The sequence below is a fragment of the Epinephelus fuscoguttatus genome, linkage group LG7 (assembly GCF_011397635.1).
Source record: "Epinephelus fuscoguttatus linkage group LG7, E.fuscoguttatus.final_Chr_v1".
Taxonomy (NCBI): domain Eukaryota; kingdom Metazoa; phylum Chordata; class Actinopteri; order Perciformes; family Serranidae; genus Epinephelus; species Epinephelus fuscoguttatus.
In genome coordinates, this window is record NC_064758.1 from 15,522,919 (window position 1) to 15,535,689 (window position 12,771).

The following is a 12,771-nucleotide window of genomic DNA, read 5'->3' on the forward strand; positions in this document are numbered from 1 at the left end:
GAGTATTTTGGGAGAGCGGAGGTGGACCTGTTTGCCTCCAAAGAGAATGCTCACTGCCCTCTGTTTTTCTCTCTGAGAGATCAAGACGCGCCTCTGGGAGTGGATGCGCTGGCTCACCCATGGCCCAACACCCTCCTGTATGCATTTCCCCCCGCGGAAATGATACTGCCGGTGTTGGAGAGAGTATGGCGCCAGAGCCTAACTTTGATTTTGGTGGCTCTACAGTGGCCGACGAAGTCGTGGTACGCGGAGGTTATCAGTCTGCTGGCGGAGAGACCCTGGCGGCTCCCCTTGTGCAGGGACCTCCTTTCCCAGGAGGGAGGAGAGGTGTTACAGCTGCGCCCAGAGCTGTGGCGGCTGCATGCTTACCTGTTGAGAGGTCCAACCTGATGGCTCTGGGTCTGCCCCCCGGTGTGGTGGAGACGATCCAGAGTGCCCGGGCACCATCAGCCAGAGGTTTGTACGCCTATAAGTGGCGTGCATTTGAGGTATGGTGCCAAGAACGTAACATGGTCGCCTTCCAGTGCTCTATGGTGGATGTATTGACGTTTCTACAGGAACTGTCAAATAAAGGGCTGTCCTTCTCCACTATTAAAGTTTATTTGGCCGCTATTTCAGCTTGTCATATTGGTTTTGATGCAGGGGCTCATCGCCTTGCCATGCATTTTCTGAAGGGTTTGCGCCGGCTTAAGCCTGTGGTTAAGCCTGGTGTTCCTTCATGGGATCTGATTTTGGATATATCTTTCAGGGGGGTGCCTGTAAGTGATATTTGTGCTGTTGCCAGTTGGGCATCGCCACACACTTTTGCTCGGTTCTATCGTCTGGATGTGACAGCCCCTTCGGTGGCTCATTCTGTCCTCTCAGCCAGCTGTGCGCCCTAGTGCGCTGGGGGAGGTTTTATGGTTCTGATAGCTGCTTGCGGGGCGCGATTATAGGTCCCATATACAACTGTGTGTTGTACCGTATGAATCGACTGAAAGGGAACGTAATGTTATGACTATAACTACTGTTCTCTGAAGGAGAGGAACGAGGTACAACACTACGTTTGCCCCGCGGCGCAGCCGGGCTCGGTGAAATGCAGCTGTCGAACTGGGGATGGAGCGGATGACCGGCCTCTTATGCACTGTGTAAATACTTTACTGTATGTACTCATGTTTGTGGTAATTATTTGGTTTTAATCAGTATAAAGTTGTATTTGATTCTGAATGTTGTTTGGGTTTGTTGTCATGCTGGTAACTGTTCCACGCTTGAATGTCTTGCGTTGGCCCGCCTCATGGGATAGGGAGGTTACTTAAGTTCTTTTGTATTTGTTTCAAGATTACAGGAGTCCCACCCTGTTAGTGTGTGTTGAAACTGAACTTCAAGAAATTGAGCGTTGAGTTTCCAAGAATTTCAGGCAAAGCTTTTCACAGAGCTTTTACACAAGGGAAGATGGTTGTGGCAGATTGCAAAGTGATCTCATGAGTCAAAGCAAAGCTGCTGTGGAGGCAGAGGGCAGTGTGACAAGAGGCAGTGAGAGTTAATGGGATTCTACTGGTGCAGCAGGTGCCAAATAAAAATGCCAGTCCAGTGTGTGATAATACCTGTATGAAGGCAGTGGCCGTGCCCCGGAGGCGGCTGGCTGAGTCTCCGGTCCTGGCCAGTAGGTTAGGCCAAGTCTGATCTATGCAGTGGGTCACCTCGGTCCGGCCCAGCCCCAGACCTGGGATCAGCTGACTCAGCAGTAGCCGCAGCAACTTCAAGGAGGCGTGGAAAACCTAAAGAGAGAGCCAGTGGATGTTTCACTCCAAACTTAGTGGACTTTCCAAGAAAAATTAGCAGCAGGGTGATATCAATTAGCAGAGAGGCTCGACTTGGCAATGTTTGGTTTTGGTTGATTAGTGTATGCAGATGAAAAATGACAATCAGTTGAAAGATGGCGACTAACCTCTTCTTCATAGGTCAACTGGATTACAAGCACATTGTCAATATTTGTGGAATTGTAATGTTTACAGGGTAGATTTAGACTGGAAAGACATATAACAAAAACCCTGGGCTACATTCAGACTCTTACAGCACTGAGCTGCCAGAGAAAGGTGTATTTAACATAAACTGAACTGAGGAACATTTGCAGAGCAGCAACTTAACCAGCTGACTTCTTACTGGAGCATTCTGTGTATCATTGCCTCTAGGAAAATAAATCACTACAAGTATTGCAGCACTACTCTTTTCATTACCATACAAGCTATAGACGACTTCCAGAAAGGGGTTACAAGGCCATCCTTGTCAAAACTGTTTATTTAAGGAAGCTGGCTCTGGGAGAGAGAACTAGGTTTGCACATGGGACAAGGGGAACATTGTTAAGAGCGTGCATGTACAAGTGTGTGCTCATGATTTCACTACATGGACGTTAGTAACAGGAATCCAGAGAACATGATTTATAAAAGGCTTAGACAGTGACAAAGTAAATATATCCATAACACCTTAACAGGGCTGCTTTACTGGCAGCAGTTTCTGTTAAATTAATAAGGGCATTCACAGCATCCACACTAGGACAATTTCCTGTTGAGGACATGACTCACAGATGACACTTTGTCCAGGAGGGCCCTCTTGACCAGGAAGACTGCAGCTCTTATCATGTTTCTCAGCTCCTCCTTCGGGGTGGTGGGGGACAGCTCCATAAGCTTCTTGTGCACAGCCAGGAGAGCATCCTCTCTGTAGGACCAGGTTTTGGAATACGCCCCAGCCACCTAGAGGAGAGCAGAAAAGATTAGCAAAGGGGCAGGAAATATATTAACATTAGTAAACATTCTTATTTATATATTCCAGCAGATGCAGATAGAGATTCACACATACTGTATGCTGTGTTCTATATAAAGATCGTACATTACAAACACATACATTTCCCAATAAATGTATACGATGTCTTAAAGCTACGCTAATCAATATTTTCTATATGATCAACAAATCAAATGACTATATGGTATGTGATATATGTTGGCACCTGACCAGTTCCCATCAGCTTGAAGGAGTATTTAGCTAATTATTAGCTGATTGCTTTGGTTTGCCAGTCCACAAATTCCACTCTCAGCAACTCAGTTTCCCACAGCTGGAGGGAAATCTTTTCAGCAAGACACCTCTGATAAAACCAACTGTACAGTATCTGTCCAGCACCACAGGGGAGAACAGACGAAGTTAGAAACTAGCTGAAAACAAAGCTGAGCATCTTGCAGCTATAGAGCTGAATCATTTTCTCAGGAGCTTATGGAAACCAGAAAAGAACTAAAAGGAGAGTGAATATTAGATTCTTTGGTACAGGTTATAGTGTATTGCAAACTTTCTTCTCTCTGGTGGATAAACTACAGGATATTGACACTTTTTTTTTAAAGTTACCTCATACATTGGTATTTCTGAACTGCTGAATCGTGTTACTTATCATTTAAACTAATACAAATATATCTGGGACTAGCTAAAATAGGGCAATACTATCCGACTATAGTGCAAAGTACAAAAAATCCTGAAGTGATACCCAGAGGTAATTTTCAGAGGACATATGTAAGAATAAAAACCTGAGAGAAAGTGAAACCCCTAGTTAGATTATGCCGGATTTTACCTCTGTTGGTGCACACTCCTGTGAACTTGATCGTTTGGTGTAAGGTGGTAATAATAGTAATAATAATAGTTCGAGCTGTCAAATGTTTAATATTACTGTACGTTTTTAGTCGTGGCTCATGCATATACTGGAGTTAAATGGCATGGACACTGTCAACAACCAATAGCTGCACTCTCACTAGCACCAAAAGCAGCAAACCGGGTAGACAGTAAACATGAAGGGGACCCCAGCGAGGCCTAAGAACATGAACAAGCTTTGGTTTTATCATAATGTGGAAAACAAGGACAGACTGGTGGAGTTGAGGAGTGTTAAACATGATATGAGAGAATGTCAGACTACAGTATTTTAACAGTATTTTCAAAGTCATTTTAAAGTCTTCTAATATATGGTCTAAGTTTTTCCACCTTTTTTTCTTACCAGACTTTCTCCATACACCTCTATTGGAAGGCCAGCCTCTCTCTGGGCCTTCTCTGTCAGAAGCTCTGGCTCTCCGCTTATCTCAGGGCTGCGTGGGGTCCTCTGGGCGTCAGATTGGGGGGAGTGCTGCTCTGCAGGGCTTGGGGTGGCCTCCAAAGGCCGCTCTTTCCTCTGAAGGGCTGGTAGCGGCCTCTCATCATAAGGCACACTGGTAACCTGTCCGCACAAGACAACAACATTGCTATTCAAAGCTAGGAGTACAATATTTAAGAACAGTGGCTAGTTGAATTTACAGTAACTGTACATATATATTTCTCAGCAGACAAAATAACACTCCTCAGTTCAAAGCTTTAAAGAAAACTGATCTACACTTTCATGTCTGACAAGGATGTCCATCCTTTTGAAATATTGATCATCTCTACCCATGTTCTTTTCACTAACTCTCACTAGCATTTGATCACTGAGTAGGTCCATCATTCAACATTATGCTGACAATGAATGTTTAACCCCATCTATACAAACCCAGTCTCCAACCAGTCCGCGCTGTCTCCTGTGCAACAGGGCCAACTGGCACCCTGCTGCCTCGCACAAGGCTCAAAGCCCTACCCTGAGGCCAGGTTGGCAGCCGCTGGAGTCAGTCAGCTGTTGCACGCTTTTAATTAAATAGTGAAACCCAAACCTGCAGTAGGGGCTGTCTCAGTAGGTGGTGAGTAAAGCATAAAAGCCCCAACTGGTCATAATCTCCCTGTGTGCTCTATGTTCCAACACTACAGAGGCTTAAGGCAGGAGACGTGTTCCCAAGGTGCTAGATTATTTTTACAACAATAAAGAAATTCATGCAAGCAGAACAAGCTCCAGCTGTCTTCAGCTACATCATTAGTATATTAGAGTATCGGACAAGTTGTTTCTGTTTGTAAGTGTGTGCCGCTGTTGGACATAAAGATGTGATGTGTTGCATCATCAGCGCATTTGGTGAAGTGTCACTTACATCTATCTTTGGTACTGCAGCAGGGGCGCACGGTGTGTCAGGTAAGCTGCTTAGTTTGGGCACCACAGTTTCTGCATCTGGCTGTTGGTTCTGAGGAGCGTTAGTTTTTTTCCCCTTCCTGGATGTGTCTGTGGACACAAGGGGCTTGGTGGGGGCTGAACGGTGACCTGGAGAAGGCAGAAGGGAGGGAGGATCCTGGGCTGGGGATGAATCTGCAGCTCGTGTGATCTGGTGACATGGTGGGAGGACAGAGCAGAAATCATTTTAGGTAGAATAAATAATGTTTTTTCCCCATATCCCATAATTTCTCATTTTGTTTAACACCAACACATCTTTAAACAGTCTGCCTGCTATTACTACACAGGTGAAGCACTGCCATCAGTGGTTGGTGACTGGCTGACCGTTGCCATGTCCAGCAGGTTGTGGACCTCCAGCTGCTGGTAGACGCTCTTCCTGTACTCCTCCATCAGCTCCTTCTTCTTCTTGGCCAGGTCATAATCTTCCTTTTCAATCGCACATCGCTTCTCCACGTCATATCGAGCCAAACGCTCCCCCACCTGAAAGAGCCCGGGACAAGCAGAGGTAAAGTAAGCCCTACAGTAAACATGGAAGCTGTTGAATAAGTCCGCTCATGGTCTCATAATGTCTTGGATTTATATCAGTGTGTGCCTCAACTGACTAAACCTTGATTTAATATTTACTACCTTTACCTAGCACTACTGACAGTTTCAAGGATTATTTTTCATCTTGTGTACTTATTTTGTAGGTGAAGGTAGAGGTCCTGCTGAAATAGCTACTGCACTTAGAAACATAAATCATTATTTTTCAAATTTGGAAAGGTTTTGGTTCTGGTCTTAAACATGTATTTCATCTTCTCTGGTGTTCTTGGTGTGGTATTTTCCTAAAGGAGTACTCCAGTTTATTACAACTTTGATCTTATTTTCATACTTAATGATAATATTCTGACCAGGTTAATTGCTGAGCTCTGGGAAAGTCGTGACATGACTAAAAACAGGTTCAACGGGGCAAGAAACATGAGCAGTCACGTGACTACACAGGTTGTGAAGAAATCCCCAAATTAGTCAAACTTATCAGGAAGAGAAAACAAAGCTGAACTGTAAAACTATTACCCAAATTGGTAGCTGTAAACACACATCTCTGTTTACTGGCCAACATTCTGGTACAACTTCAACCTACTATTGTAAACAGCTTGTTTACAACCTGTCAGACTGTAAAAATGCTTGTATGCTTGGAACAACTAAACATGGATACATGAACAAAACAATGGAGAAGAGCAGTTACAAAACAGCAGTTAAAGCAGTTCTTTTAAGCATCTTTCATAACTTTTTTTATGGAGAAATAGTTTTTTGCCAGGTGGGAAAAGTCATTCCATAATTTGTCCCTCCCAAATCTTATTGAAAAAGGAAGAAGACCATAAGATTGACTAGTTGGTAAGACGGCAACTGTGAACTGGCTTTAAAGCAAATCGTGAATGCTCAGGAATATTCTCTTCACCTGACTGTATCTCATAATAGAGAACACACATTTGAGAAATACTTAGGTCATAAATAGTAAGAATCTAGAGTGTCTAAAATAGAGGAGCAGATGACAGGTAAGACTCTAACAAAACATTTCAGGAGAACTAAAATTTTGTGGGGAGTTGTACTGACGTCATCAGTACAACTCCCCACAAAATTATCATAACCAACAGCAAAAAATGGCCAAAGCTACTCAAACAGGATCCAAATTCTAATTACCCATAATTATTCTTTAAACCTAACTGGAACCGGTTTGGGAATGGGCTTAGACTAGACATGGGCAGTTCTGCCCTGCACAATAACACAGCCCTGGTGCTGCATAACACTAAATGTGCCACATAGTGAATCATTAAGATTTATAGGCTGAAAATTTGACAACAGCTTCCAGTAAGTCAGGAAATTCCATAAAGCTGTATTAAGTTGCCAAACAGGATACCAAGCCACATGGTCATCGACACTCAGTGAGTCTTGCTCTTTTTTGAACAAGTGGTGCAATAAACATGGCAATTGTTCCTCCAATTTATGCCTAAGATCTCCAGCAAGTAGTTCTTTCTACTCAATGAGCATCTCTGCTTCCTCCAATCTAAGTAGAGTTGCTCAAACAAAGCTAAAGAAATACACCAGGTCAATCCTCTGTCTTTTGTGCTGTCTTCTTTCTGTCTAGTGTTTTCAGATATCATATCATGTAATGCCAAAATAACCTATCCTCTGACATCCTGAGGGTGAGATGACAAGGGATTTTCAGCATGATTACCTTGGCAACTGCTTTGTCTGCAATGTTAGTATGCCATCCTAACAAGGTGCGAGTGTAGGTGTGTTTGTGTGTTATCTGGTTACTGAAAGGCTTGTGGCTAGGAGTGGGAGAGACACTACCCAAGGACCATCACTGCAGCTGTTGAGCTTATTAAGAATTCATGGTCAGCATGGTAACGCTGTATACAAAGGAGGTCAGTGACAGGAATCTGAACAATGTTTAACAACTACTGTTACAAACAGTGGTGAAATAACACTGGATATCTATAAAAGGAATACAAGCCTCACTGAGTTGAGATTTGCAAAGGAGAAATTATTATCAGTAGTAGTGGCAGTGGGTGGATGGTGATAGCCGGCCCTGAATTATGTCCCTACCAATTGTTTGCAAAGTAAAAAGAGCCATCAAAAGTCAGTAGAGATAACATGGCTCAAAAGAAGCCCATAACAGTGGTGGAGGAGGGTTTGTTATGCATCATATTTAATGAGAACATTACATGTTTTGCATGAAAATCTTAATCTGCAGAGTTAACTAGTAACTGTAACTGTGAGATAAATATAGCGAGGGTACACTATTTTCCACTGAAATGTGGTGGAGCAAAAATCTAGTAGGGTAAATGGACTTCTTCACATTCAACCACTGGTCCAGGGAGTATAGATCCTGGTATTTTCCTGTAAATTCTTACTGGAATCTGCTGCCTTTTGCCTTTCCCAGTAACCAGGGAAATTTAGTATATGTGTGCCTGTGTGTTCACATACTAATTATTTGCACTGAAACTAAGGCACATTGCCTGAACCCCATTAACACAATGCAACTATCACGACTACATATTTAAGACCAACCTTAAAATGCCATTGTGGTAACATAACTAGATCAGCTGTTCTGCGGCAGATTGTCCCTTTACTTTCACGCTAAAATGGCAGTTTAAAATCCAGCTGTGGAGAAAGTATTCTTTAGAATAGATGTGAATGAAGCACAGTGCAAAATATGTCATACAAGAGGCTTATAGGAGTAGTACAACATTTTGTGAGTTATGCTTGATCACTTTCTTGCTGAGAGTTATGTGATAAAAGTGACACCATTCTCATGTTTGCTCAGTATAGACCACAACCTGGAGGGCAATTAGTTAAGCTTAATGATAATAGGGTCTTAAATATAAATCATTTAAGACTTTTTCAGCCTGTGAGTAACCCATTAAAAGAGAACACATCCTGGTATTTGGTGGTGCATACTGCTCAATCATGTGAGCAAATATTTGGTGTACTGTAGCCACACAGTCTGCCTCCCAGCAGCTAGAGTACCTTTTGCAGATCTGCGATGGCCTGCTTCAGATTCTTGGCCTGCTCAAATTTCTCTTGCCGCACCATGTCCTGCTTCTTTTGGTCCAGGAGTCGGATGATGTGGGCAACTTCGGGGTCCTGGTACATGTCGAAGGCGAGGTCGTCCAACGGGGAGATGGACTCACATTTGCTGGGAGAAAGACAGGACACAAAAACAGCATATGAAACATTTAATTTTACACAACAACACTGTTCTGTCAGGTCTGAGGTTGTAACAGCTGTGAAACATGTTGGACACAGAAAACAGTGCAGACGATTTGGTGCCTAAATTCATTTGAGGTAATGCGAGTGAAGAACACAAGTGTCATTATCAGTTAAATGGGCTCAGTATTGTGCAAATCTTGATCAAAGGAGAAAAACACTGACCGACCCCCAAAGGAGTGAGACCCTGAGGTGAAACGTCCCTTGGGGGTTGATATATCAAAAAAAGAGATATTTCGAAATGTGTTTTCCTCTTTGCACGAACCACCACCTGCATTGTCTTCAAATGCGAGTGACCTTGAATGCCTTATTGGTTTTCTTCCAGACTAAATGGCTTTGTTGAGCAGTGTTATTGTCACAAAACAAAGAAACCAGGGTTCAATGGCCTAGCCTCACCCCATGAAGGTCGTGTCCAAGGCGGCCTCCAGCTGGGTACTGTTGAGGTAATGTTCGATCAGCTGCTCTCTGCTTGGCTGGGGGTAAACAGATGGACAAATTACACACACGTGCGTATATACACTTGTATCACTGTGCTCGGGAAGACCTGATAATTGTTTTCTAATCCCATTAGCTTTGAGGTGACTTTGAACTTAAACCCTGACCTTAACCTAAAACTAATCAAGACATTGCCCTTTCAAAAGTGACGACCAGCCAGAATAACCATAACCAAAAACTCACGGGACCTTAAAATGGCAGCAATACAAGCACACTCATTCACTCTCACACACACACACACACACACACACACACACACACACACACACACACACACACACACACATCCAAACCCAATCATTAATCAGCTCCAGGCTACTGCCATATATGGAGAATTGTAATCCACTGCGCACACTGCTGTCACCTGAAGTGTTAGGTGGCCAGTCATTATCAGAACAGGAAACACTGCCTACTAATGGCATCATTCTTGCAGTACTTCATGAACACAAAACCAGCATTTAATATGTTGAAGATTAAACTTGCTGTTGGCCAATAATAAGTGAGAACAAGAACAATACAGTACACTTCACTGATCATACAGTATGTAGTTATTCTGCCTGATATGAAAAGATACAACATATTTCAAGAGGACAAAAGGCAGTGGAACATTTCCAAGAGGAAATAAAAAGCAGTGATGGAAAGTCCCTTGATTAAACTAGCCTACTTCATTGGCTAACTGTTAATGTCACATAATCTAGCATTTACACAGACTAGATTTGATGTTTTTGGACTGGCTCTAAGCACATTTAATGTCATGCCAAGGATCTAATTCTTAGAGGGCCAATGCACCCAAATTACAAAAAAACCCACTCCAATAAATTAGAGGTGAATGGACTACAGTATAAACAATGCACAGCATTGGAAAGTCATGTTTAAAAATTCAACAGCAACTTGGTATAGCTCATCTGAAAACAATATGGCAGCCAGCTCATAACTAATGATCTCATATTACAATGAAACGGTAAGCTTAAATATGTTTCTGGAAAAAATTGAGGCCAGATATAGGCAATAAAGTCAGTTCCAGTATCTCATATTGGATCACCACTGCCTAGTTTTACCATTTGACTGGTATTTGGTCCTGTTTTACTCATTGTGTCTGTGATGGCAGCAGGAGTACAAAAATCACACCACAAAATAAATGAACGTTTGAGTAAGCTCAAAATGTAAAAGTAATGTCAAAATGAAGAATCTGATTGCACTTCATCAGCCTCGTTTAAAGCCTGGAGACTGGCATAACTGGAGAGCAACAGCATGGAAAGATTAAAAGGAAAACTTTTACCAAAAAAAAAAACCTTCTGTTTACCATCAATCATCACACCTTCTCAATGCTGTGAGCACCAGGAACAAAATTCCATCCATCTACATTGCACCAGAATGAAGGCAGAGATCTCAAAGACAAATCTGTGTGGACAGATACCCCCTAGAGGTAAGTGAGAAGATATTTTTTTTCTTCATAATTTGGATGAACCGTCACTTTTAAAGCGGTACATTTTTCCTGTATCCACACACAAACACACACAGTGTCCCTCCACCGGACAAACACAACTTCCACTCACAGAACAGATATAAGAGAACAAGATCTAGCCGACCCTCCAGGCAAGATCACTGCCGTGGTGGAGGTCCTCAGAGTCGGATTAGTGGAGCAACAATGCACAGCCTGTTCACTGGAATCTGTGTGAGAGTGTGTCCATGTCTTTCCATTTCTCTGTGTCAGTGTGTGTGTGTGTGTGTGTGTGTGTGTGTGTGTGTTAAGGTGCTCTCTCTCCTCCAGGACCTGTCTGTCTGCAGGACTATCTGATTACATTGGCTAACTAAAGGCCTCCTGTGTGATTATATACTGTCCTCCTTTTGTGTCTCATTACTACATTCCTGACACATATACACACACACACACCATTCAGGGAAACACGTGTGAATATAGATATGCTAATGTGGGGTCTTTGGATCAGTAAATACCAACAAATACCACATAAAATGACCACACAATAAATCTATTTTATGTTATGTCTATCATATCTATACAGGTCAGTCTAGTACACCAATAAGTACTGCTTCAAAACTTACAGGTAAGCTGAATCAACTCTCCTGCATGGTCTCAACAAATTTTAAGCTTCACATTATTCAGGGCAGTTGTACTAGATTTGCATGATATTGTGTTGGTATTATTTCTCTATCCCCATTAGTATTTCTACTTTGTATTCTAACAAAAAAAGAAAAATATTCAACTTTGCACAGAGAAAAGAGCACGATAACAGGAAAAAACAGAACAAATTAATTATTAAATTATTTAAATACAATATGTGACAAATACTTATTTCCCCTATTTTTTTTGTTAAAACTGTATCCTATTTAAACATGCCAAAAGTTCAATCTGTCAGTGCGTGACATGTCAGTGGATGAGGAAATGTCAATCAATCCTATTCTAAGTGACTGACGATGGAGCAATGTCGTTCAAAACCACAGCACAATAGCCCCACCTAATGATGTGGTGATGTAAGTTCAGTGATGGGTGACTGACAAGAGTGCCAACTTACAATTGTGTTAAAAGCATTGCCATCCAAAGAATCTCCCAGAACATTAATGGCGACCAAAGCAACCTGAAATCATAAACAAATGTTGGTGAAGTGGTTGAACAAAACTTCAAGAGAAAATCAAAAATCAGTGCATGTGATAAATGGGTGTGTTGGGAGGCTAACAGTAGGACTATTTTATTGCGGTTAAAAGGATAAGGCTGGTGAAAAACTAAAAAGAAACAATTAATTTATCCTACTAACAAGTACTTGCCATTTTTTCAGGTCTGCTCTAACTTATTTCTCTGTGCCATAGAACTCAATTGCTGTCCAAAAATCAGTGAGCCACACTGGGCAAGGTGTTTCTTCTTTATGATGAACATACACAACACAGTTTGTTTTAAATCAATCCCAGATACCCAGTCCTGCTGCTGTAAATACTGATTAAAGCACCAAATGTGTACTATTCCACTGTTGAAAGAAGTACCAACAGTGTGTCAAAAACAACAGTGTCCTGCTGTTTTGGGAAATCTTTATTTTCATAGAAATTCAGCTATAAATTTAAGACATGTTTTCAAAGACTCAAACTTTCAGTGGGAACTAATGGAGCTTGGGAAGTACTGAGAGAGACTCACTGACACATTGTTGGTTTAAGTTTTTTCATGGGATTTGCTGCTTATTTGCTGTAAGAAAAACACCAGCCCTATCCTTTGAGTAAAAAAAAAAAGAAAAAAAAGAAGAAATAAAATCATGACCTTGCTACCACTTCATTTCAAAAACTATCACTTTAATGGAACCTAATTAGTTGGAGGTAATAGGCAACATCAAACAATACTGCTGCATGACTCACAAGCAATGTACACCAACACATAAACCATGCCGTTCAGTTATGATGGGTCTTCTGCATCAGACAGAGGCAGTGAAACAGTAGTATAGGTA

The 12,771-nt window shown here is 42.0% G+C and overlaps 1 protein-coding gene across 1 annotated transcript in view; it reads right to left on the reverse strand.

Moving 5' to 3' along the window:
* cep104 (centrosomal protein 104) overlaps positions 1–12,771 on the reverse strand; it is a 38,866-nt gene that overhangs the window by 23,140 nt on the left and 2,955 nt on the right. The window contains exons 5-12 of the mRNA XM_049581822.1: positions 11,857–11,919; positions 9,224–9,300; positions 8,588–8,756; positions 5,399–5,554; positions 4,998–5,225; positions 4,010–4,225; positions 2,562–2,729; positions 1,584–1,757 (exon numbers count right to left, since the gene is read on the reverse strand). Coding sequence (XP_049437779.1) covers positions 1,584–1,757; positions 2,562–2,729; positions 4,010–4,225; positions 4,998–5,225; positions 5,399–5,554; positions 8,588–8,756; positions 9,224–9,300; positions 11,857–11,919 — 1,251 coding nt within the window. The remainder of the gene's footprint in view (positions 1–1,583; positions 1,758–2,561; positions 2,730–4,009; positions 4,226–4,997; positions 5,226–5,398; positions 5,555–8,587; positions 8,757–9,223; positions 9,301–11,856; positions 11,920–12,771) is intronic.